The 25,989-nt window shown below is 42.4% G+C and overlaps 2 protein-coding genes and 2 long non-coding RNA genes across 4 annotated transcripts in view; 2 read left to right on the top strand and 2 right to left on the bottom strand.

Moving 5' to 3' along the window:
- YDJC (YdjC chitooligosaccharide deacetylase homolog) overlaps positions 1–16,733 on the top strand; it is a 30,581-nt gene extending 13,848 nt beyond the window's left edge. Inside the window, exon 6 of the mRNA XM_032127603.1 lies at positions 15,038–16,733. Coding sequence (XP_031983494.1) covers positions 15,038–15,281 — 244 coding nt within the window. The 3' untranslated portion in view covers positions 15,282–16,733. The remainder of the gene's footprint in view (positions 1–15,037) is intronic.
- UBE2L3 (ubiquitin conjugating enzyme E2 L3) lies at positions 802–18,844 on the bottom strand. The gene is made up of 4 exons (XM_032127604.1): positions 18,746–18,844; positions 10,231–10,326; positions 6,542–6,728; positions 802–3,510 (listed from the first exon to the last, which is right to left on the bottom strand). The coding sequence occupies exons 1-4, from the start codon at positions 18,770–18,772 to the stop codon at positions 3,356–3,358; spliced, it is 465 nt and encodes a 154-aa protein (XP_031983495.1). The 5' UTR covers positions 18,773–18,844; the 3' UTR covers positions 802–3,355.
- A 433-nt stretch (positions 18,845–19,277) lies between these two features.
- On the top strand, positions 19,278–24,972 carry LOC116453179. Its single transcript, XR_004243704.1, has 2 exons — positions 19,278–19,906; positions 20,455–24,972. It is a non-coding gene; the product is annotated as an uncharacterized LOC116453179 (long non-coding RNA).
- LOC116453178 overlaps positions 19,576–25,989 on the bottom strand; it is a 32,305-nt gene continuing 25,891 nt past the window's right edge. Inside the window, exon 4 of the long non-coding RNA XR_004243703.1 lies at positions 19,576–19,649. This is a non-coding gene — a long non-coding RNA (uncharacterized LOC116453178). The remainder of the gene's footprint in view (positions 19,650–25,989) is intronic.

Here is a 25,989-nt window from a genome sequence, read left to right as displayed (position 1 = left end):
GGAAAGGCCTCCCTTTCTATCATTAATAGGAACTGTCTGACCTTTCCTATAACGTCTGAGGAAGTTTTTGTCCTGTACAAATAGGAAAAACATCAAGGATGATGTAGAAAATTTTTCCCGATTCTTTCCTATATTATAGAAAGTGACTTAGATGTCTGAGCCGGGGCCGAGTCAGAGCAGGGCAAGGCGTTACCCCTGGGGATGCCTCGGCCCCAGAGCCGCTGCCGGCGCTGCTGCCGGGGGGCACCGGGACAGACCCGCGCCCGGAACGCTCGCACCCGCCAGCGCCACCCCGTGCCCGCCGGGCCGCTCTGCAGCCGGTGCCGGAAAGCAGAGCTCCATCGCTCACAGAATCGTCACCACATTCTTATGGATACTTTTAAACCTTATTATAAACACTTAAATTACCCAAGTTCTAAGCGCTGAATTGGCTCTGATCGCGCCCATTAGGACGTTACACACCTGTGGAATTCTGGATGCATTTCCTGGCAGCTGAGCATGGAAGACCTGAGGGCAGCCATACCCAAGTGCTGTGCTATGAACAAACAATGGATTTTGTAAATTATGTATTTTTAAGTGAAGAGCATTAAACCCCAAATTTCCGTTTAATCAGAGAAATGAATAAAGAACTACTAAAAGACTACTCAACAGGGAACCTTTCAATTGTGTAAAATATCGGGGAGACAAGGAAATGCCTCAGTGGTTCTGTGAAAGCTTTAAAGACAACCCAGTTCAAATTAAACCACTACTACAATCCCAGTTAACTCCCAGACCTCTGTGAAAATAAAACCATGCCACAAAGCCTTTGAGAGCAATTTTTATTAGGGTAGCAGAATGGACTTGCAGAAAGCCTATACCAGTACTCCTGGGTGTGGTTTCACCAGTGCGCTGCTTTTATTGTGGATGTTCAACTGCACGTTTAGAATTCAGCATGGCTTAGGGAACCAGAGAGAACAAGAGCTTGATTTCCTGAGTTATCATAGGACTTCGCACTTGGATTTCTTCTCCTCAGCCTTCAGCCACACAGGTGCTGGATCCCTTTGTTCAGAGGCTGCCACAGACACGCGCCAGCACTTTGTTTACACATCTCACAGTTTAGCAATTGGACTATGAAGAACACACCAAGAGAACTGATAGCAAGATCTGTCTTCCGTGTGACCTCTGCAGCTGGAATGGGAGCAGCTGGTGCGGCACTGCATGGCTCGGCCGGAGCTCCTGGAATCACACAGCCCTTCCGTCCCTTCCCAGGCATCCGATCACAGCAAGGCAGACAGACGCAGTCTTTGACCTGAGAGGCTTTACAACCACAGAGTAACTATCGAGTAGCAACGAGGGCAGCAAACTAGTGCTACAGTTTTGTTTCAAATAAAATTTAAGAGAATGGTAAGTTTCCATGCCAACAGACATGATCAAAGGTACAGTGACTCAGGTGATGCAGAAGTTACACACTTCAGTTTGACAGATAATTTGGCATTATTTTATTATGAATCCGAGTGAGCGTGAACTAAACAAAATCAGTACCAACTTTCTGCAAATGAAGACACAGAGATGTGAAAATTTGGTAATAGTGCTCTCATAAGCCTGAAAACACTTAGGAAATGCAAGTTTCTGTAAATAAGGTGAATGTGGTTTAACTTTATTTACCTGCCAAAGAATCTGTCTAAGAACACTTAAACATAAAATTTCTTAGCTCCCTAACTTATAAAAAAATTTACTTTCAACAGAGGTGAGGTACTGGGCTGTCATTGTTTACACTAAATCAGAAGTGAAAGCCAGAGGAGAGGGATGAATGAGGAAATAGCAAATACACAAGACATTAAAACCAAGAGAGACCTACTGCTTGACACACTAGTTCTGAAAGGTTGCAAAGGCAGAGGCTGTATTAAAACTGAATTTAGGAGTACAGGCAACCACCCAGGTGTCAGGGGTTTTTTGACTCAGCTTCCTGCACATCAAAATGATATGTGCTCCCAGATACCGATGGAGCTCTGGAAATAATCCATTCACTCAGTAGCAGACCCCAGCTGGAGAGGGGGAGACAGCAGGTTGACTGTGTGGCAGTTTGTCTGTGGAGCTACGATCACACTCTGGGCTGGGGAGGAAAGGCAGCAGAGGCAGCAGAGACACGGCAAAGGATGCTCAGCTCTGAACAGAAAGGGCTCCCTTCCTTCAGCATGCGCAGGAGTGCCCCGGGGCAGCCGGAGAACGGCTCTGCCCGATGAAGCTCGACTGACACTGAACATTCACTAAATCCCCTGCCCGTGTGTTGGAACACAGCAGCAGCAGCAGCAGCCAAGCACACTCTGTCCCACCTTATTGCTCAGGCCTGGCCTCGCAGCGGCGCCGGGGCTGGGAACGGCTCAAGGGCCATCCCACAAACAGTGATGCTCCTGATGCATTCTGAGGGAAAACGTTCAGAGAGGACAGCAGTGCTGCCAGATTTAATTCTTGAATTCAAAATTAACATTTCCAAAATAATGATTTTAAAAGACAGTTTGTCACTTTGGTACCCCTTGGTCCCCAGTTTCTGGAACTCTCCTGGACTGGTTGCAATGTTGTTCTGTGCACATTTCCCACTACTCTGCATAGGTATTAAAGATAGAAGTGAAGGAAGTTTGCAATCACATTCCACTACTTGTTTGCTACAGATTTTTTTCCCAAAGTTTTCCAAAAGCAGAACATAAGCCATATTCTAATTCAATGACGCACACAAAAACTTGGGTTTCCCCATTTAATAGACATTGGCCAGATTTACATCAGACCCAGACATTATTTCTGATTGGTTTTGTGGGGTTGGGTTTTGTTTATTATGTTACAAACTGAAGTTCAGGGGAACTTGCAACAAGTCCCACAAAGCACAGTGCAACATTTAGAAAGAAAAGTAAACGAAACTGCCAAACACTCAGTCATTTTCTGCCAGAACTGGGATATTTTTCCTAAGACATCACTTTGAGGAGGGAGTTAAAATTCAATGAATGAACTCAAGATAGTGGGAACTGCAAGGAAAAATAAGAAATGACAGCCACAACCTTTTCAATTTAAGGGCAGAATATAAGTCTAAGATATTTTTGATAAATTCTGACAAGAAAAAGAAAACAGCATACTTTAAAGTATATTGAAGCAGTGATTTTTAAACAAAGAAAGCAGAACTAGAACATCTTAAATTTTAATCCTTTCTTTACAGGTTACCTAGCCCACTTTTGATTAAGAAAACTGTAGAAAGTTAGTAACAGCCACAAGTTCACACCGAAAGGTGGCACTTGTCAATTTTCCATAGAGTCCTGCTTTACGGGGTGTCTCAAATGCACTGCTCCGATCTTCTATCATAGGTTGCTGACAGCACTTGTGTCAGATTTTAGTCCACTGGTCGCTTTTCACCATATTTCTTTGTAAACTCTTCAGCGTTCTTACAGAATTTTTTACGGTCCTTAGAGTATTCTTCAGCTAGGTCAGCCCGGAGGGGGTGCTCGGGCTGTGGATCATTCACCAGTGCTATGAGGGACTGGATTACTGTCAAAAGAAGTACAAATACCGTCAGAGACTAAGATGGTTAATTTTTCAAAATCAAAATATAAGTAAAATTCCCTGTAAGAAAAGAGCTTTAACTGCATTTAAATACATCCCCATAAATCTCGGGCCTTTTCAAGTGCAGGGTGTGAGTAAGCTGCAGTGATATGCCAAGATTTAGTTCAATGACCATGAATGAACACCAGAAAATCGTATTTGTAAACAAAAGCAACATGAATAGAGACCAAAGTGCACTACAAATGATTTCCCATGTAACTGGCATCCCATCTAAAATCCTCTCCTATGGCTGAGGAAGAATTGAAGTTCTCAGACAAGTTCACTGAAGGGATTGGGTAAAGATGGAATGTGCACCATGAAGCATTTCCCAACACCTGTCACAGTGATGCAGCTGTGACTGAGCCTCTTCTGGAAACCCTTTTTTCCAGCTTTATTTCCCTATGGTTCTTACTTCTCCTGTGAATAGCAGGCAAGTCTTCCCTTTACTCTCAACTGCCCAAGGCAGCCACCAGTAGAGATGCACTGGACAAACAAAGGGGTGAGAGTGGCAAGGTGCTCACAGCAATGTCACCTTCCGAAGAAAAATCATTCTTCAGGAAATGGAACTGCACCTGACATTTACACAGCGAACCTCACACCCCACAGTGCCATTTACTGCTACATTTTCCTCACACACATGCCTCACAGCCATTGGAAGCTCACAGGGATCGGGGTCCCACTGCCCAGCCACCCACAGGTGTCAGTGTTCCTGGGCAGGAATGCAAGTTCTTACAATGCTGATCACTCCAGCAGATGCTGGAACACCAGAGTGGCTTTGTTTGGGGCATCGATCTCAGTCTTCTCCACCCATGAACAAACCTCAAAACAAATACTCAAAGCCACACTCAAATCTGACGTTCGTTTCTAAACTGCTAAACAGGAACATATCTTACCACAGATCCAAGTTTAAACTGCAACAAACTATCTAAGGAATGTAGAATTGATACCAGCCTCCTTCACAGTAACTCACCAGTCCTGGCCTGACAACTGCCATCCCATTGCTGACTGCTTATGAAACCAGCAGAAACACGGAGTGGCAATCCCTTCTCACTGAGCAAAGCATGCAAAACACTACAGAGGAAATGTGTGTTCGATAACCTTCATAACAGTAACAAGCCAGAAAAAAACAGACCTGGCAGAACAGGAGCTGCCTCAGTATCCACAGCATTTGGAAACTATCCTGCCATAACAGTTGTTTTTAATATTAAGCATAAATTAATAAAAAGTACAGCAGTAAGATGCACATTTAGTATGTGAAAGGTGAGTTAATGATTTATTATGAACCTAATCTCTTCACTTTTTTGACACCTGCATGAACAAAACCAATCACTTTGATGCTGTACTAATAATGTCACATTATTTCACTGAGAAAAGCTGAGTGATTTTTCAGTGCAGAAGAAATTTGAAGAAAAAGGAATAGACATTTAAGCAGGGTTGTAGTAACATTGTCACAGGTTCATAGAACCATGTAGTAACAACAGATGTTGACACTAAAACAACTAATTGAAGAAAGAGTTAAGACAAACAAAAGACCACAACAGAACAGACCATGAGAGATTTGCAATACTCTGATACCCAGGATTGGTTCCAAATTCTGGTTTTAGCACAGCTTTTATTCACTCTCTTGGATAAAAATGGAATTGCTACTTCTCAGGGAGACACTGACTATTTTCTGCATGCAAACAATTGCTTCAGTAGTTCCAGCTAATGACAGCTTGTTTTTCAAGCTGGGTAGAGACACAGAATTCCTTTAAGTTAACTAGAAAAGGCTGATAGGGCCAAGATGGCTGCTCAGGTGCTACCAGAAACCTTCCACACATTCCTTCCACCTCCTCTCTCCCAAGGATCTTTGTCCTGTATCATCAGGGATAAATCTACAACAAGTTTAAGATCTTGGCCGTCCTATTTCAGAGGTTCATTTTGCTGCCACCTCCATTTTCACCAACATTTGGCTGCTTCATCTCTTCTAAAACAACAACAGGAATTTTCCTGTTTTGTCTTTGGGCAAGATCACACAACTGGAAGTACTTTCATTAGCATGCAGGAGTACACAGAAAAAAGAAATCTTAAGTACAGGACTGTTTCTCATCAGGAACACAGATCATGTGAAAACAACCTTAAAGAAAAGCCTGGAAGAGAGAAATATTTTCTCCTGGTGTCACTGAAGCTCTAGCACTGCCCTAAACTGCTACTCATTTGAATGAATACTCTTAAAAAATAGGCAGTTTGCTTTCTATATGTACAATAATAAAAGCTTAATACCCAACTACTCAGTAGCTGCCAGACAACACAAAATTCTCACCCCAACAACTAATGCAAGCAACAACAGGAAAAAACCCTACTTATATTACACTCAAGTCTGCCACAGAACCTGATGAAACTTTTTCCTTACTATATTTAAATTCTTATCAAAGACACTCTACACAGCAAGCCTGAGAGCAATGACCTTTTAAGAACTACAAGTTAATCTGTGTTATTATTTCAGATTTTGTTTATGACTCCCTTGATATTTCAACCCCTATGCTCAAATCACTGAACCACGTGGCAGATTTTAAAATATACAAAGCCTTGAGGTTTTACACCCTTTCTTTCAAACATGCAGAGATTTATTGAACACCTCTGGATTCTAACGTCACTGATTAAAAAGAAACACAGAGTAAGCCCCCACCAACTATCAGCAGAATTTTAAAGTATGCCGAGGACACTTCCTTAATGAACTCCTCAGTCATGAAGAGTTTTGTGGTTTCCTGGAGCTGGAAATGCCACTTCAGTGCCAGTACCTCACAGTCCAGTAACAAAATGAGATCCCACAAGAGCTGTACTCTGTGCTCACCACATGTGATTCATGACACAAGCCTTACAATGAATATACCCTCAGAGCACTGAGAAGCTGACAAGTGAAACATTATTAGCTTTAAATTCAAAACACACTACAAAGTTTCTCAGTACCCAGTTCTTTTTCCACACGGAGTCCTACCTTGGTCAGTTTTGGTTGCTGGCTTCCAGTTTTCAGCACTAATTACTGGCAGACAAACCTGCCCCTTTTCATCAATGTTAGGGTGATAGATCTTTGTTTTAAATGTAATCTTAGGAGGTTTGAATGGATATTCTGCTGGGAAGTTGATTTCAATTCTGAAGGCTCCTTTATCATATGGAGGATTGTCCTGCAACAAGAAGGCAGAATGTCAGTGTGGCACATGCTAATGGACTCAAGGGAAAAACAGACTTGGATTTCTCTGATCTCTTGAATGACCTCTTTGAAAGGCACTTTCCACCAACACTACTGCCAGGTTTATGTGTCAGGAAACATCAAAACCTATGTGAGAGGCAATGCAACCTGCACATTTGCATCCTCCCTGGAAAAAGCAGGCTGCCATTATCCTACAGCTGGCTGACATTTCTATTGGTAAGAAAGCATCCAACTCCATTTACTTCCAACCCAAGGCCCTCTCTAGTAAGTAGTTTTATTCCCAGATTCGTGTTTCAAAAACCATAGTAAACCCATTCCAAGACACAAACAGCAAGCCTGACAAGAGAAATGGGTTTCTGAACAGTTATTTTGTGTGTCTCACAACATGGTGGCACAAACAGCAAAGCAATTTGATTTGTCAGTTCTCCCTAAATGTTTCAAGAACGTTTTTGTGCTGACTACACAAAAATCTGCTGAGCATTCATTGGTACTAAAGATAGATATTCACTGTGTTTGCTGATGAGAACATTCTGAATTTGTATGCAGTTTTAGCACCCACTCTTATCAGATCAGTTTTGAAGGAGCAGGATGAGAGAACTGTGAAGTGAGCAAAGCAGTTCTTCATGCTAAAACAGAAAAAACAATGCCCAGAATTTCACTTAGAAAACCCTGTTAGACTATTGATACTGATGCTTCAGATACTGCACAAAAGAGGCAGAACAAAAATAAACCATTGCTACATTTAAAGCCTATGAAAATACTGTTCTGCACTGAAAACATTAACTGTGGAATGAAGCCTTTCCAAACACTCTGGGAACATGAATCAAAGGATGAGAGTTTCCAGTTGGTGTAAAGTATAATCACACACATTCTTCATTAGCAACCAGACCATTCCCTGCAATCAATTCCACTCCAGAATTTACCAATACTTGAGGGTGGGGAGCGTTCTATTAAAATATTTGTCAACAGAAAACATTTAATTTTAGGCTCATCCATGTGGTGAATTTTAGGCTCAACCATGTGGTTGTGTGTTTGTAAGAAACACAGCACAGTTTCTGCCAGGAGGAGAAGCAACTACAGCAGTTTTAAAATCACTTTTTACCCAAGCAATCCTAAAAGCTTTGGAAGTTGAACTAATAACTTGTGGTGGTGGTGGTGACAGCTTAGGTAGTCACCGCCCTCTTCGCCTACAGCTCAATTGTTCTTGCCTCCATCACGTGCTGTAATTTGTGAGGATGTTCAGTGAACTGACACAGGAAGTCACCTGCCTTAAAAACATCCATTTTCTTCACTGTACCTCACCAACACATTGAGCTAAAGATGTAAGTAGAGTATGCAAGCAACTAATTTCCAATTATTTGTTGTATTTGTTTTGACACTGACAAAGAGAAACAGAATTTAAAATTCTGAAACACAACTTGCATTCACCTGGAACATTTCTGCTCTGCAAAAGTTTGTCCATAGACAGCAGTTTTGATTAAGTGAAACAAAATTCATAGTACACCAATGGTACCTCTTACGAGAACAAGGAGCCTGGGCTAGATCATTTGTTTTGATGTTGAAATCAAACAAACAGGGTACCTTGGCCACCCACAGGACACAAACTACTTCATTCTACAATTTAGAACAGGAAAAGAAGTTGACCAGATATCTTCAATTTGCTTCTCAATTGAGTGAGCACCCTTAAAAACTAACATTCATTCTGGAGAACAAAATATGTTACCAACAAGAGCTTTTAAAGCTTTACAGTTCACCTTTACATTATCTTTCACAGTAATTCTGTATGAACACTATTAAAAATAGTAGCCATTATCTTTCACACCTCCATTAAGCAGCTGACCAAGAAATGCCTAGTTATAGCATTTAATAATCAGTAACTGGTTAGTCCTGCTGAAGTGTGTGTCTTTAAGCCCTAAGCAAGAACATTTGCTGAAATGGAAACAGCATGTGAAGCAGAAACACAGAGAAAAAAAATTAAAATTTCAATGAGCTCATGTATTGCATTTTTAAGCCATCAGCTCTGGTACCAAAGCTAAAGAGACAGTAACACTAAAACACCTTTTGCATATCCTCAGAATAAAAACTTATACTACTCTTTGAACACAAACAACACATTCTAAATTACTATAGGAAGTGTAATTTCATAACAAAATTCTCCCTTAACTTTACTAGCAGTGAATTTGAGGCTATTTGCCCCGTAACAGGGCATATTACAAACCAAAAGGCAGGTCTGGAGCACAGTTCACTGCACCAACATTTAAACACTTGTGATGCTGCAAAGCTTTGCAAAACAAACACCACACTCATCCTCTGTCGAACAGAAACTTAAAAAGAGGTGCTGCACACCACACATTCCTAATCTTAACAGGAACAAACAGGTATTTTTGTGTTTTGCTTTATTAATCATATTTACCAACCTTATACTGCTTCAAAGTATTATCAAAGCACTAAACTGTTACACACGAACCACAAAGTGGCTGATTAAAGCAAGCTGTTCCTCAGCTCTGTCAAATTTCAGTGTCAGATCCCGCTTGCTTTGTTTGCAGGAGTGGTGTCAGCCACTCCAAGGAATCACTTGCAGGCACATAAGTAAACAGTAAACGTAATGTATTCCACAGCATTCAAAGTGCAAAAGCCCAGCCATTACCTCAGCCTGTGCCATGTGAACTCCAGAGCAGCCTCTGACTAACGAGGCACGGGCACTGCTACAGAGATGCCTCATAGTCTTACTCATATAATAAAAAGACAGACTTACACTGGTTGGGGAGGCTCTTTGGTAGCACTCACAGAAAACCACAACTGCTGCCCCCATGGCCCATCCCCTATTGCTGCAGATTAAAAATAGCTCTTAGAACCGAGCCAGCCATGTGGGAAATACAAGAGGTGAAAATCCAAATGACTTTCAACCAAGAAACCAACACATCGCGTTTCTTGCTCTACCCTTAGTAACAAATCCCTCTCTATTTGACTAATAAAAATGGTTATCTACTTTGATTAAACACTCTATTAGAAGACTGTAGTGCTTTTAAAAACATTAAGTGAAATAGGTTTATTTTGGCACTAACTAATGCCTAAATAAAGATACTACTTTCTTTTAAAGAGCTCACTTCTGAAAATCCTAACCTTTTCCTTGCATCGAATTTTCCCCAACACTCAATTTTATCCTAGTAATAAATCTAGTAAATTAAGAAAACACATATTAAGGAGCAAAAGTATTTCATATTTCCTTTCTTTTTTCTACGATCATGTAGATTTTGTACTTTAGGCTGAATGTAAAACCAAACTTCACTTGCTTCCCCCTTCCAACACCTCTCCCAGCAGCTCAGTGCCATCACTGAGCTCCAGCCATGTGTCAGCCCAGGCCTACAATAATGAATTATTTCATGGTCACCAGCAGCACTACTGAGCTGTGGATTTATGAGATACAAATGATCCTCATTTTATTTTAAAGCTCATAAGGAGTAGTCTGTACTCACAGGAACAATAAGCCCTTGCCAGGTCAATAAATTAGCTTCATCAACCTGGATATTACGGAAGTTTTTCATTCCACATTTGCGGATTTCTTCAAGCTCCTGAAAAGCAAAGCAAAGTGTTAAGTGTAAGTTATTAACTGTATTAAGAAAGATGCTCACACTTATTTTTCAAAATGCTTAAAGGTCAATGTGGGTTTCTTTAATTAGTGGTGGCAACCCATACAAATAGAAGAGAAAATTTTGCACCTGTAAAAAGTAAAATTCCCTGAGATAAGGTACTGAAACACTTTCTGATATGTGAGGAAAACACAAAAATGTCTTGTTATTAACATCATTATAGACACAATGAAGCAGAAGTATTAAAAAAATACATTTAAAAATGTTTTTCTATCCCAAATATAAATCAGTGCCTTTAGTCACAGAGTATTGATAATACTGCGAGGTGCGGAAATAAAATGCCTCTTAGGACTTGTCTGAAGGAGAATAGTGATTTGGAAGAACTATTTCGTAATAGTTTTAAACAGGGATAAAACCACTGAACAGGCCAATTATTTCAACTGAAAATTAATAAATTCCTGCATGAACAGCTTAAATTGATCCAAACCCAGAAAAATATCAATCTAAGCCAAACAAGCCTTGTTTAGAGCAGTAACTTGGAAAGATTCAGCTTTCTCCCTGTTTAGTACCTCAAAGCTTACAGTACACATTAAGATTCCTCTCTTTAAAGCTGTGTCAGTCTTGAGCAAGGTTACCTTTCTGCACCAGCAAACTATTTTTAATCAATTAGCGAACCAAGTATCACCAAAATAAGTATTTCAGCATTTTTATATTTAAAATGATGTTTAAGCCCTACTGTAGGGACTGTTTCCTAAAGTATTTCATAGGACCTAAAAAGAAACACCTCAAGATTCCACTTTTATTTCCCCCACAACGATTACAGTCCTTTGCTGTTGACCTCTGCCATTTTATCTTTAAAGAGAATTTAACCAAATATGAATTCAAAAGTCATCCACAGCAAAACATAAGTTTCCCAGTGCTTTCAAAACTGCAGCACATGCCTGGTGGCTGCATAGGTTAGGAAAAATGTTGCTTATACAGCAGCACTGGTGTGCTCTGACAGCACTCAGCTCTGCACTGGGTGCAGGCATCTTGCAAAATTAGGCTAGATATAATTCAGATAAACCCACCAATTACAAGCAAAGGCACTACACACTGAAAAACCAAGAAAGATCAGTTTTCCTGCTATAAGTGCTGTACTGTCCACAGTTTGTTTTCCACAACAGCTCTATGTTCATCTTGGATGAAACCTTTCTGCATTTGACTGGCAGATTTAATACCTGCAGTAACGTCTTGCATGAATTCAGCATCATGACAAAATTCAAACCCAAAGGGAAAATGAGAATTCCAAATGCACATGAAACAAAAATCACGAGAGCCACATATCAGAAAATGAACGTTTATATTCCTACCCACTGCGCCTGCTAAAGAGCATAGTCTGAACACGGAAGTTTAACCTTGGAGGCTTGGATACTGAACTGATGCCTAACACTATCTTCATGACACTAACACTGACTACTTAGTCTAGACCCATGGATTAATCCCCAAATTCCACTGCTGCTCAATTTATGCAATGTCACAGACAGTTTGGGCGTATTTTTTAAAGAGCTAAGAGGATTATACTATTTCCTTAAAGGAGGAAAACATAAACCCCCCAAAAATAATCCCATGAAGCATATTTATAGGGATAGAGAGCAAACCAAAATATTCAAAAGAAAATAACCTTTATGATCGCAGCTCTAAAAGGTGCTTTATCATCACTCAAAGTGCAAATCCCCACAGTGCCCTACTCTGAATGCTCCTGCACAAAGCAGCAGCTCAGGGAGAGCCAGGCGGATCCCCGGGCTGACTCTGCCCCGACAGGGTCAGAAGAGTAACTTGCTCTGAACTGAGTTTTGCTGCTCACTCCCATCACATACAGAACTGTGAAGTCCTGGCAAACCACTACTCCACAGCATGTAAAAGGAATAAATTCCATTCCACACTAGATGTAACACATCAAACATTGGGAACAAAATAAGCTAATTAAGCAGTGGGTATTTAAGCATGAATAAACGTGCATCATCCCAAGTGCCTTCACTCTAAAACAAGGCAAGGAAAATGGGTTTAGACTATTTGCCAGTTACTATATTAAAAACATTATGCATATGACAGAAATCTCCCCCATTATGCCCAGTGCGACTGCAGCTTCCATGCAGGAGCTTTTGTCCCAGGTTCAGACAATAGCATTATACTGCTGCTGGCCCAGAGAGCAATTGTCCAGATGCAAAAAAAGGAAGGACTATGACTCCATAATTCAGGTATGTTATTAAGCTAATAAAACAAATTAGAAAAGCGTGGCTTCACATTTCTGGAAAATTAAACACCTACATTTAATAGTTAGATTCAGGTTAAAAAACTGGATGCTGAATTAAGAAGTGCAAGAATCCCATACAGAAACAATTATAAAATTGTAAAACTTTCTATGCAATGAAAAGTTTAAAATAAATATGCAAATTTTTTCCCACTTTTCCTCAAGTCCACCACATGAGAGAGGGAAATAAACAGTACAGAGGCACTAAAAAACTAGACAAAAATTATTCAGGCCATCTTCCTCTTTAAACTGACATGTGAGGCCTTTGCAGGAAACCACTTCCAAAATCAAACCCGTGGTAAATTACTGGAGTGTGTCAGGCCTGTACTCTGCCCTTCTCCTGCGGGAGGAGCTGACAGCTGAGTGAGGGACAGCCAGGGATAAACCCGGCAGTTCCGCGCCTCACACGCAGCCAGGACTGCAGAGGTCAGGGACAATCAAGCCACCTTAGCCGGGCACCCACCTCAACTACGGGCTTAGATTGCAATTTATAGTAGAAATTACTTTTCTCATACTAGGAGGAGTGTTTCAGACTTCATATGTCACTCCAAATGAATCAACTCCATGGTGGAGCTCTTTACAAACAGCTTTTTAGCCACTACTGTCCCCACAACTGCAATGTAACACTACACAAGCCGTGCCTTCAGGAGCGGTAAGAGCTTCACCATTCACAATTTAAGAGTGTGAGGGGAGGTTGTTTCAGTTTTTTCTTCTGGCAACTCCCAAAACCCATAATAAAGATCTAACTGCCTCAGGGCTATAGGGAGACAGACACAACTGCAGTATAAAAGTACTGTTAAAAAAGTGAATGAGCTACTAAATACTTTCAAGCAGCACAGATTAAAAGCTAACAATACGTTTAACATGGGCTTGAGCACCTCCAAAGGGACAAAAACTACTTTATGAGGTAAAAAGATAAACTCCAGATATTTATTTCAAAGTAATACTTACGAGTCTAGGCAGACAGTAAATAGATTAATTCCTTTTCTTGTCCTCCACCCCTTAATTTTGTCAAGTAACATAATTAAAGGAGCACAGGAGGAGCATAACTAAAGGTTAGATGACTGCAGTAAGAATTTCAATCAGTCTTCATTCCCCACTCTTTTATCAACCTTGCATGTGACCTTGCTGCATTGGTTTCCCCAGTTGAAAAACTGAAATATCTTAGTTCATGGGGTCTCTTGAGAGATGATATTTGTAATTTGGAAATGTTCAGACAAAGTGTTATACACAGCACATCAAATGGAGAAAACGTTGTTTCAGAGGTGGTACCTGATCTTCAAGTATATAATGCTGAAAGTAGTCATAAAAGTACATACTACTTCCATATACAATCATTAAAGGTTTAAAATTGTCATTTTCAATACTGTGTAATCATTTGTGCTGCTCAAATAAAAAATCAAATGTTTGAAAGCAGAAAGAAAAGCAGCATCAGCTTAAAATGTAGCTAAGTCTTTTAAAAACCCTGCAACTGTTTTGTCTGTGCATCATTCAAGTTTTGGGACTTCTCTAAAAACCCAAGCCAGATAGGAAAATGCAGTGAAGGCAAATATTTGTAAGAGTGCAATCCCAGAATACAGGAATAAGTGTAAGAGCTCATACTGACTTTAGTAAGTTCTTCATCAAGCCCAGAATGCTATTAAATTCACAAATAAAAACAAAAGTCTCCTGAAATAACTCTAAACCATTATTACAACTTATATTTACCTGTTCATGAATACAGTCTCTAAAATATGCCTGTAAGTCAAACAGCTCCAAAACACTGATCAGGAACTGGCCAGTTTCACTTTCTGGATTTACAGTACAGAGAAGCATTAATAAAACACCTTAAAATCTGATTCTACCACACAAAAAAAAATTCCATCACAAATCCAACCAAAAAGACAAATAGAATTTCTTATAAAAATCAGCAGTAAGTTTCCTCTGCAACATTACAGCCCATATATTCACATGTCTTATTGACTGAGCAATTCTACTTTTTGGCAAAGTATTTTCATTTGATTAAAAATCCTTTTGTCAGTTCTCAGTTTCAAAAAGGGAAAATGCATCGATATTCTCACTTCTGCCTAAGGACAATCATACGTTGCTCAAAACCATATTTCCCTGACGTTTAGATCAATTTAGAATTATTTTTCAAGTATCAGAGTTGTTCCAAACCCCTTTATTTGGGAGCACTACAGTGTTTACAGGACCGCAGCATCCTGGAGATTGCAGGCCACCTACCTGGGTGTGGTCCCATGTTTGTGTTTTATCATGGAGTTAAACAGTTGCATAAATGTTTGACTATGCAACTACGGAAGCAGAGTAAAAACAATAAAATTAAAATAATTGTCTACGTATCTCACTTCGTATGTAAAGTGTTATTTATTCTTTAAATCTATTTTCAATTTCTAACGCTAGAGATACTTTTGAACATCTAAAAACCAGGAAACCAAAGCATGGATCTTACAGACACCTGAGCTCCATCCCAGGCAGCCACCATGGAAGGACACAGCTCCACACCTGCAGCAGCACAGCCTTCTCCAACAGCACCCAGGCACTCTGTGGGACGTGCAGCTCAGCACCACACGTTACTACCCCTGCAAGTACTCTGAGTGTCCAGCACCAGAACAGCCTAACCTCTGCAACTCCCTACAGCATTTAGCTATGGATCCAGCATGGAGAACGGCTTCTTTTACATCAGTAGGTGGCAACTGTGCAAAGTCTTTCCTTGAAGTCTCTGGCATGACTCCAGGAGATCCACGTTCCCCATCATACATGTCTGGAGACAATTTCCTTTCTACAAGAAAGGGCCATGAAGCCCAGTACTGCCCTTCAAAGAGAAGCCTTAGATCCTCTCCTAAATCTAATCACTCCATATTTGCCTGTTTTAACCCTGAGAGACTGTCCACAACACCGCATCCTTGACAAAGCTTGTGGGCTTTATTCCCACTGCTCACGTTTCATGAGGAGTCAGGATTCAACTAGGGCTCTTTGAAGAGGTGTAATGGTGGCTGACAGATCAAACCTCCACCTCAGATCTGGAATATGAGTCATTAGCCATGTTTCACATTTTTGCTAAGCTAGGTGTGCTCCTGGACCGGCACACCTCCACAGAGCTGCTGTGAATCAGTGGGGAAGACTTCATTTAGATGGCACTATTTGATGGGATAAAGCTCGTCAGAAAGAGGCCATAAAAAAGGTCTTTGGCCTAGGGAACGTGATTTGTTCAAGCACACCCTCAGATAACAAACCCATCTTGATCTCTTTATAACGTGAATTCATGTTTAAAATTGAACGGTACAAGTACAATGGCAAAATTTGTAATGCTTGTTTCACACAGAGGTTTGTGAACTGAAGATGCAAATGGCTTCCCCAGCTGGAAAAGGGCATCCATTCCCACCTGGACAGTGGAAACGACTCCCAGTTTCCTACAGGCAGACTGTGTTATTATGGATGTACTACATCCAGTCTCTTTGAGCCATGGTGATTAATATGAATAACTATGATGCATGACTTGAGTCCAGAAAAAATGCAGTACTTCAAAATGCTGGCAAGACCTTAAGGAAACAGGAATTGCTTAATTTTATATAACTATAAAAGGTTGAAGGTTTAGTCTAATTTATCAAAGACAAGCTTGCTTATTTAGCTCAAAGAAAAGACAGTTAGTGCTTATCCTAAATTATTTTAAAGGTAATTGAGTGACACAGTGAAAAACCCTATTTTCTTTAGTTATAATCACTCATCATTCCAAGACCCTGACAAAGACACCCCAAAGACTCTTCCCAACTGCAAAACTTCAACAGTGAAAGACTTTAAATCAAAGTGGACCTGTGAATTTGGGACTTCAACAGTGATATCAGGTTGATACACATGTGAGTTTGGACCTTCACATCATGCTGCAGCAATCCCGATGACATCATCCCTACGAGAGCTCTACTTTGTTCCTACGGAGATGAATGGCAAAACCAGAGCCATTTGGGCTGCCTTGACTCCCCAGAGCAGGAAGGGAGCTGCTTATTTAACAGCCTCTGCAAGCTATGTGACAGAGCATCCCACAGCTCTTGAACTGCATAAAAACCACACACAACATGAACAACCCACAGATATTAAGCAATAAAAACAAAAGTGAAAATATAAGCAGTAAGTTATCAATGTCTCCTTCATTCCCACACCACTCCCTCCCAGAAACAACTGCCACACCAATTTTCTAGAAAATAAGGTTACATTATCAAAACTTCTTTTTATTGTATTTTAGTGGGAGACTGAAGTCCTAACTAATGCTTCAGAAGTACAGTGAAAATAAGGAGAGGGACTGAAAAGCAAGAGGCACTGAAAATATTAAGAACAATTTTTCTTGCCTTTCAGATTTTTATTTTCTATTTTAAATTTAAAAATATTTGAATATATATATGTTATTCCAACCAGAGTAGTAGTAACGTACTTTTGAACAATTACTGCATTTTTCCAGAATAGGCAGAAAAGCTGCCTTACAAAAATAGTAAACAGCCATTTAATTTTATATCTGAAACTAAGGGAAACCTATTTGAGTATAAAGCAACAGACATAGTGATTACAATACTAAAGCCCTGACAAAATACAGCAGCTATCAAAAATGAAATAAAAAATGAATTCCATCTCACCAGGATCCTTAAGGACAATGAAAGGTTTATGCCTACTGATTTTTAATAGATATGAATGACACTGCACACAGTGTATCTACTATTTAATTTTTAAATGCTCCATAGAAGATTTAAACCAACAAAATGAGCCTTATAGAAGCACTGCTGAGCTATTTGTTTCTTCCAAAATATCTAAGTTATAATGGTTATTTATATATCTGCACCATTAAGGAAATGCAACTTCAGGATGTGCCACAAACATGTCCTGGTGAAATCCCAGCCCTGCTGGGGGTCCACATCCTTGAGGCCAGCTGTAAAACTGGTATTAAAGGATTAAGTTTAACAGAATCACCCAAGTATCTGTCAAATCCCAGTGCAGTGTTACTCTGCACCCCACAGGGGCAGGTTTTTTAATAAGGCTGAAACATTGCTCAACAGTTACAGGGTCTTTTCCCTCCATTTCCCAGGACTGGCCTGTAAAGTTCATTGATTTCCTCACAGGCACTTTGCATGCAAAACCTGTTGCGTTCTGCCACAGCATTTTACAAATGAATAAATTTTATGTCACTATGTACACATGTTCTAGGCAGACCTCACTGCTTACAGTTTGTGACGTTAATTAGCAACTAAATACAGCACATAAAATACATTTGTGTGCTTTGGGGGCAATGGTTACCATTTTCCTTCTAAGAAGTGCCTTCCTTCTCAAGGAAAATAACGAGAAACATAATCCCGAGTAGTATTTAAACCTAAACTATACGTGCTCTTGGTTAAAGCCCAACTGGGGCCGAGTTTCCATTTCCAAGTATCATCCACGGTTCAGAACAAATAAGAGCGAAGACAAAAACATTACCACGTCCGCAGCGAATGAAGAAACTTCTGAACCCAGGTCCATGTTTCTGTGTGATAAACCTCTTACTCATACAAGGAAGAGGTTACTCTCCGAAACAACGAAAACGAAATTATTTCATCCCTGGGCGTCTGGGGACGGTTCCTCACCGGGGCGAGCGCGGGGGAGCGGCGAACCCCCCCGCAGGGAGGAAAGGAGGAGAGGGCGCTTTCCCTACGAGCCCTCCCCGGCAGGGCCACCGAGCCGTCCCGCCGCCCCGGGGATGCCCCGGCCCCGGGCGGCGGCGTTTCCTTCCCCCCGTCCCTTCCTCTTTGCTTAGTCACCCTGGAGCCCCCCGAGCGAGGGGGTCGGGGCGGCCCGCGGCGCCCGCCCAGCGCCCCCGCCCAGCCCCGGGCGGCAGCCGGGCCCGCGGGGCGCTGCCAGAGCGCGGGGCGGCGGTGGCGGGGGGGCGGCGCGGCCCCTCACGGCCGCGGCCCAAGTGCCGGCTGCTCCCGCTCCGGCCGCTCGGGCGCGGGGCGCCGCCGAGGGGCACGGAGGAGGCCGCCCCACCGGAGCGCGGCGGAGGAGGCGGCCCCGCGCTGCCGGAGGAGGCCGGGGCGGAGGGGCAGCCGCGGGAGCCAGGCCCGCCCGCCCGGCGGCCCTGCCCGGCGCTGTTACCTTCATCAGCCTCCTGCTGGCCGCCATCTTGGCTCTGCTGCTGCGCCCCACAATGCATCGCGGCGCGGGCCGGCCGCTAAACCCTGCGCTTCCTGGGGCGGTGCGCGGGCGGGGCGGGGCTTGCGCTCGGCCCGGCTCGGCCCGGCCCGGCCCGGCCCGGCCCGGCTCGGCTCGGCTCGGCCCGGCTCGGCTCGGCCCGGCTCGGCTCGGCCCGGCTCGGCTCGGCTCGGCCCGGCCCGGCCCGGCCCGGCCCGGCTCGGCTCGGCTCGGCCCGGCCCGGCCCGGCCCGGCTCGGCTCGGCTCGGCTCGGCCCGGCTCGGCTCGGCTCGGCTCGGCCCGGCTCGGCTCGGCCCGGCTCGGCCCGGCCCGGCCCGGCTCGGCTCGGCCCGGCCCGGCCCGGCCCGGCTCGGCTCGGCTCGGCTCGGCCCGGCTCGGCTCGGCCCGGCCCGGCTCGATTCGGCCCGACTCGGGTCCCGGCCACCCTGAGGTCTCGGTGGTGCCTTTTCTCCGAGTGCCTTTTCTCCGAGTGCCTTTTCTCCGAGTGCCTTTTCAATCCCCAGTCACTGATTTATAAGTATTGCTGTGCCTTTTTGTATTTACTGTGCATCCCCCAAATTCGGTACCATCTTCTTCGCCGGGAAAGAGACAACCACTTATAGTTACAGGTTTTCCAAACAGGCCCATATCCTCTTCAGAGCCCTTCATAACCTCTATTTCTTAGTTTCTTCAAATACTCCGAAGGGAGAGGGGAGGGCGTTTTCAGAAGAGGCATCTGACCACAGAACCATCCTCAGCTCCGCTGGTGTCTGATGAAACCACCCTTGGCCTTACCTCACCTTAACCAGCCCAGTCCAGCCTCGCCCCCTGCTTCCAGCGTCCTGCCGCGATCTCCGAGAGAAAAGTGCTGTGGACGAGGAGAAAATCCACTGTCACTACTAGTCAAGATTGTCATTTGCCGCGTGCTTTTTAGCCCTTTAATGGGAGCTCTTAGCGTAGCTGCTGCCAAGCTCTGATCCTCCCCAGCTGAGGAGCAGTTCATAGTCTCACCACAGAATCCAGCATCAGGAATCCTCAGGTATCCAAGACACAGGGCTGGCAGATATGGCATGGGACATAAGTTACTACATCACATCTAAAATGCCACCAGACGTCTGTGTTCAGGTACCTGACTTGCTCCCTAAAGCATTCTCCATTGGCCCAGTGTACTCAGGAATTACTCCAGGACTGCTGCATGTGTGGCCTCAATTCCCCTTTCCCCCACACTTGTGTCAGTTCATGTTCTCTCTTGATCTAACACTTGTTCTACAGAACAAGTCACCAAAAGAAGTTCTGAGCTCTAAAATAAACTTTACAGACTCAGACAACCTGAAAAGGAAATGTTGTGGTTATTACAGCAGGCTTTCAAAAACTTGTAAGAATGCAACAGTAATTTTTAATTACGAGGCACAGGATTATACTCTTAAAATTGGTCCTTGAATAAGCTATTTGCTAATGAGTATTTGCATTAATACAGTGCTTATTGCTACAAAACTCAATCAACATTTGTTAATGAAATAAGCTATACAGCACCTACAGGAATCACCTTTATTGTCACCTACTTCATATGCATATTATGAAATAGTTTGTAAATAGGTATTAAATATATTTGATGATCACAATAACTTTATTCTGTTAGATATGTAAAGATCTTTGCATTCATTTTACTCCAGGAAAATGGAACCAGCGGAAACTGAAAGAGGCAGACCCTCCTGGGGAAGCAGTGGAGAGATGCGAAGCGAGCCTGTGCTGACTGGGTGGAGAGGTTACACACGCGCCAGGCACGCACAGGTTGTGTGAAACCAGAAGCTGCAGAGACTGTCTGAGGATTCTTGATGTGCTGCTGAAGTGGGGTGCTGGTGATGAAGATTTAAAACTGCTGACATCTGATAAAAGAGCTAGTTCAGATTCTATGATTGTGAAATGTAGAAATACCTAAATCTGATACCATGGTAACTTGGAAGAAGAATTCTTACAACTGATTATCCAGATGTCTACAAATATGAAAAACAAGCTGCTTCAGATACTATCCTGATTTCTTTACTTGCCAAAACTCTATTTATATCTTCAGCTCATCTTTATTTGACTGCATAATTTTCCAATATTTACCACATATCTTCGCAGATTCTCTAAAGATTTTTTTCCCCAAAATACAATTATTTGGGCCCTCATCTATACTGCATTGAGACACAGAGGCACCAAACACCAGAGAGTACTAGAAGCACCACAGGGAATTCTGAAATTACCATCTGTAGTTTTAATCCATGAATTTAGAGCTTGTAAGAGAGTGTCAGAACTAGCTGGGATAATTATAAGATAATCCACATTTCCTTTAACAAGACAAAAATACCACCCACTCTATAACTAACAACAGCCCAGCCAGCTCTTAAGAAATTGGTGTTGAGTGTAGCTGTTCTCACAAATTGACACTTAATGTTGAAATGGTTTATTACAGCAGAGTGTTTGAGAAGTTTACGCAGAACTGGGCACATTTCACACACCTGCTGCCAGTACCCTGGATCCTTCCAGTGCCTGGGTCAGGCTCGATCCAGAGCAGATCTGATGGTGCCAACACTCGTGCATCTTGTGGATGACCAAGGACTGTGCAGTTGTACTCCCAGTGCTAGATCTCACCTGGATGCCAGTTCCTTAGTCAGGACACACTGTTACACAATCCTGGAGAAGCAGCAGGAATTTCTTCAGAGACAGAATTTCATCAATTATACCTCATACTCTTCTGTCAGCAGCAAAACCCAGGCCGTTCGTTACATTGCTTGGAAGATGGTTCTGCATTTTTAAACTTGCCTTTTGGTGCGGTTTCTAGGTCGTATCCATTATTTTACTTGACAGTTAAGAGTGTCCAGAATGTGGGTTTTAGTGCTTATCCTGTCATATCTTCAAAAGACTGGACACTATACTTATGCCTGCCCTCTGCCACAGAGAACTTTCTATCATATTTCCACTGTTTTAAGCAACATAACTGTTCCACTTCTGAAAAAGAAATTGTGCAAACAGACTTTGTGAACAAGTGAGCCACAAGAGCCCAACCACTGAAAACTTTAGAAAAGATTCTCCTGGCTACTTTACTGTTATGGAATGGCCATCTGAAAGAAAACAAAAAAACCTCATGAAAACTGAAAGGAAGAGAAAAGAATAAGAAAAAATTTGGTTTCTGTATGAAAACTTGGTACCTCCCCATTGTGCTTATAAGAGGAACAGGTCACTACACCACAAGAACAGCACAACAGAACTAGGGAAGGTAAAGAGAAGGGCAGATGTGGTGATCAAGAGAGTGCAACAGTGACATACTAAGAGAGACTAAAGTGGCTGGGGCTCTTCCACCTGCAGGAGAGGAGGCTGAGAAAATATGATCAAGGCTTATGAAATCATAAAGGCAGTGGCTAAGGTGAGTATGAAGCTGTTATTTGTCAGCCTGGAACAAAGGTACACACACAGAGGCTGATCAGGCATTACAAACAGCCCAAAGACAGGGCCTTTTTTCACAGCAGGTAATTAATGTTTGGAACTCCCTACCACAGGCTGTAGCAAAGGCAACTGTCAGCAGGTTCAAAAAGAAACTAGTCAAACTGGGTAACAGGTCTATACATGGATTAAAAAAGAGAATAGGCATGGAATAACCATCTAACATCTCCAGTTGATGCCTGGTCATAATTATGGATGCTTGGAAGTGTGAGGTGACAGACTGTTGGCTTGCATGGTGGTCCCTAAATAAAGCATCCTCTACTGCCATGGACAAGGAGAAAGGGGTGGGATAGGTAGACCTCTGTTCTGGTCCAGCTGGATACTCCAGACATTCAGGATTCCTTGGATATGATGGTTTCCAGAATATAGACAGAATTCAGATTTCAAATGGGTTCCAATACCTTGAAAATACATCAAAGGGACCTGTAATCCACAAGGGCAAAATTAATCTCTAGGAGCAAGGTAAAAGGTAAAAAGATAAGATGAAAAAATAATTAATGCCTTAAATAATTATATGCCTCTCCATTGGAGTTGTTAAATCTAAAATGGTTAAAAAAAAAAAAGACATAATTTATTGTTCTGTTGACAATCCTCCATCCTTATTTCTGGCCAACAATTTTAAGTTTTTATGTAGGTTTTCTTGTCTCTTCAGTGTCTTAGATCTCTAATGACAAGCATTTTAAAGCAATCAATTATGTATGATGATTGTCATCTGACATTTGTTCTGTCTGGTAAGTATCCATTATAGAATTATAAACTCATTGTCTTCCTCCTGCATTTTGTGTGTCATGAATGTTATTAAAGTGATTCTGTCCTATACAGATGCCTTTCCCCTTGAACGCAGTGTTTCCTAACTTTATAAAAATCTAAATGCATTAAGTCCCCCTTTGATTCTGGACACTGGTCTAGAGACAGAGAGGGTGTCAAATGTACAAAGTATTACAACAATAATACTGTGAACTTTATGCTGCTTTCTATTCATGCTTCGTTAGCTTCTATCAGCCTGAACCAGAGACAGGTCCCATGGTACTAGAAACTCTGAATATCACAGTGAAAAAGACCATTTCTCTCTGAAAAAAAACCTGAGCAGCTGTGACAGTCAGGGACTATCACCCCCAGAATGCCCTAAAGGGCCTGGAGGGACTATGGAGTGTTCTTCAAAATAACTGGCTTGGAGGGAGGGAAGCTCTCTGGAAGCAAGGCAGGAGGCAAAGCAGCACAAGCACAAGGACACTAAACTGCTTCTACTGCCCAGCAACTGGAAGAAAGATCCAGGTAATGACACCAGACCACTTTCAAGGCAATTAGGTCTTGGCTTCTTTCAGATGAGGCCACTGAGACACAGGAATCAGTAAGAAACAAGTGTTCCTTAATTCTAGAGTCTCCAAGACAAGAGGCTACAAAATTTAGAGTGTTCTTAGCTCCACATGGCTATGACCCTTTTGATGGACCTAAGGAGCACCCTGAAGCAGAGCTTCCTCTAACTACTGGAGAAGTGGCTTAGAGATTTTGAGACTTGGATGAGGATGGTTGATTTGAGGGAGAGCTGACAGATGGCACATCCCTCTAATGTGATAGAAGTTTCAAAGGATGACATGGTAACAACCTAGCCTCCATAGCCAAGTGAGCTCTTGCAGAATGCAGATCATGAAGTGAGATTTTGCAGCAGAAGCATGAGCAATGGAGGAAAAAGGGATGGTCTTGACAGAGGAATCTGTGTCACTGTGTTGGCTGATAGACCAGGAGATACAGAGATTCCTTTTAATCATGTGTCAGTACCTTATCCAAGAAATCTCACTCTAGTCAAACAATTTACAAGAAGTATAGTTGTTGGCAGGGAGCCTCCACTTGTGCTGGCTGTGTACATACCAAATGTGGTTTCTATAGCCAGAGAGTCAGCTCAGAGACTCAAGCAGTGATTGAAGACTTGGATTTTAAATAGTCAGACCTACCAAATTCTACTTCAAAGTGTAGTATAAAAAGGAAATTCATGTTAGAGGCAACACACCATCCTAGTAGGGAGAGACTTCCAAAGAGCTCCAAAATGTTTAACACTTAGGAGCATCACCCTGTTTGAACAGAGGTCACTTGGATGCCAAGCAGCAATTATTTACGTGCTGTGTACCCTAAGGAAAGGTACATGCAGAGGTCTACTGGTCTGTGTTCTAAAGCTTGCAACCCAACCCTCAGCAATGAGCAAAAGTGGAAGTGTGACCTCAAGATGTGAAATGACACATTAACCAAGAGCAGCAGGAGCGAAACCCAGCACCAGTGGGATTTGTTACTCCATCAGTTACATCATCAGTGAACGTTTTGTATATCAGCTGATAACAAGGACGGTTAATGCCGGAAGATCTTCCAAAGGACTGGGGTAAAGGGTGGCTCACAGCTAAATTATATGTGGAGTATTTTAAAATAAGTGAACATTCAAATATTTGAATTAAATAACATTATTTAATATGATTATTTGTTTAGACCAGTGGAAGGTTTACTGGTTTTTAAAGCATTGTTTTTTTTTGTATCTATCTCATTTTTTGTTTTGAGATACAAATGTGTTTAGTGTTTGGTTCTTGTAAACATGGATGTTGGAGATGGCTTTCTTGTGATACAGGCTTACTTAAAGCAACATATTTCTTGTATTTTTTCATAATTTACTTTTAAACCCACTATTTAGTGAAGGATAAACTAATAAAACCTTACTAGAGTTATCTTGCCCTTGCACTGTGTTTAGTTTCATAGTTAACTCATGAATTAATCTCTTTGATGAGAAGGGGATTTTGCAGATATAAAGTGATAAGGTCTAGTGTGGGTTCTACTAATTTGTGGGGAGAAGCCAGTCTGTCCCTCCCAGATGTGGGGACACTTGTGAGCCAGTGTCATCGTGCACTGGTTTGGCTTCTGGCCTGCCTGTACGAGTACCCAAAGACCTATCAGTAATTTAGAAGGTGCTTTTAAAATGTTTTCAATTTGTGAGCCTTAGGTGGTTTTACAGCGAGGTACAGAATACAGGAAACTTCACCTTACTACTGGCATAAAACTGCTCCTTGGTATTCCCTGAGGATGTGTCAGAGATAGTCCCTGTTTATCAAGAAGGGGAAAAGGAACAGTCGCTCCCAGAGCACACACAGGGAGCAGTTTCCGAGGCTGACTCGGGGCTGTGGGGACACCATTAGGTGGCAGCAGAGCCCGGGGAACGAGCCCCCCGCGTCCCTCGAGTCCGGCCGTGCCCCGAATGTCCCTTCTCTCCTCCACGGCCCCAGCGTCGCCTTCAGGGAATTTTAAAAAGAAACTTTTAAAGCAAAACACATGCTCTTCATCAATGTGATACATTGCAGCTCTTCTTACAGCATATAAACTCTAGAGAGTTTCCAGTCCTTCAAATACTTTGATACTTCCCCCTGTTTCTACTAATATGTTTAGCCCCTTGAGAACACAGGTCTGCAAAATGACCAGGCTGAGTGGCTCTGCCAGACACACACGCAACAATCCACAGGGTGGTCACAAGGTAATCCCAGGAACTGGAGCCCACACACTCATGCTTGCCCCACTGCAAGAAATGCTCTTTCACAGCAAAGCTGACACAGGTTGCATGCACGATGGGTGCCCTTTTCTCCTCTACTCTTAGCTCAGTTTGATGGAGCAGACCCTGTGGAATAACATAACATTAACCCAAGTCTAGTTTCATAATTCCAGTATTTCAAACCCCCAATATTGTTCTAACCAAG

This window comes from Corvus moneduloides, chromosome 18 (genome assembly GCF_009650955.1).
Source record: "Corvus moneduloides isolate bCorMon1 chromosome 18, bCorMon1.pri, whole genome shotgun sequence".
Lineage (NCBI taxonomy): Eukaryota > Metazoa > Chordata > Aves > Passeriformes > Corvidae > Corvus > Corvus moneduloides.
The sequence above is the reverse complement of the archived record's forward strand: the minus strand, read 5'-3'. Positions and strand labels throughout refer to the sequence as shown.

What these genes read in the sequence shown, in the direction of transcription:
- UBE2L3 (XM_032127604.1), bottom strand. Translation starts at nt 18,772, where the DNA reads ATGGCGGCCAGCAGGAGGCTGATGAAG. An exon ending in CCAGCAGGAGGCTGATGAAG is followed by an intron (nt 10,327 to 18,745) that starts GTAACAGCGCCG and finishes TTTGCTTTTCAG; the next exon opens with GAGCTTGAAGAAATCCGCAA. An exon ending in GGCAAGGGCTTATTGTTCCT is followed by an intron (nt 6,729 to 10,230) that starts GTGAGTACAGAC and finishes TTCTTGTTGCAG; the next exon opens with GACAATCCTCCATATGATAA.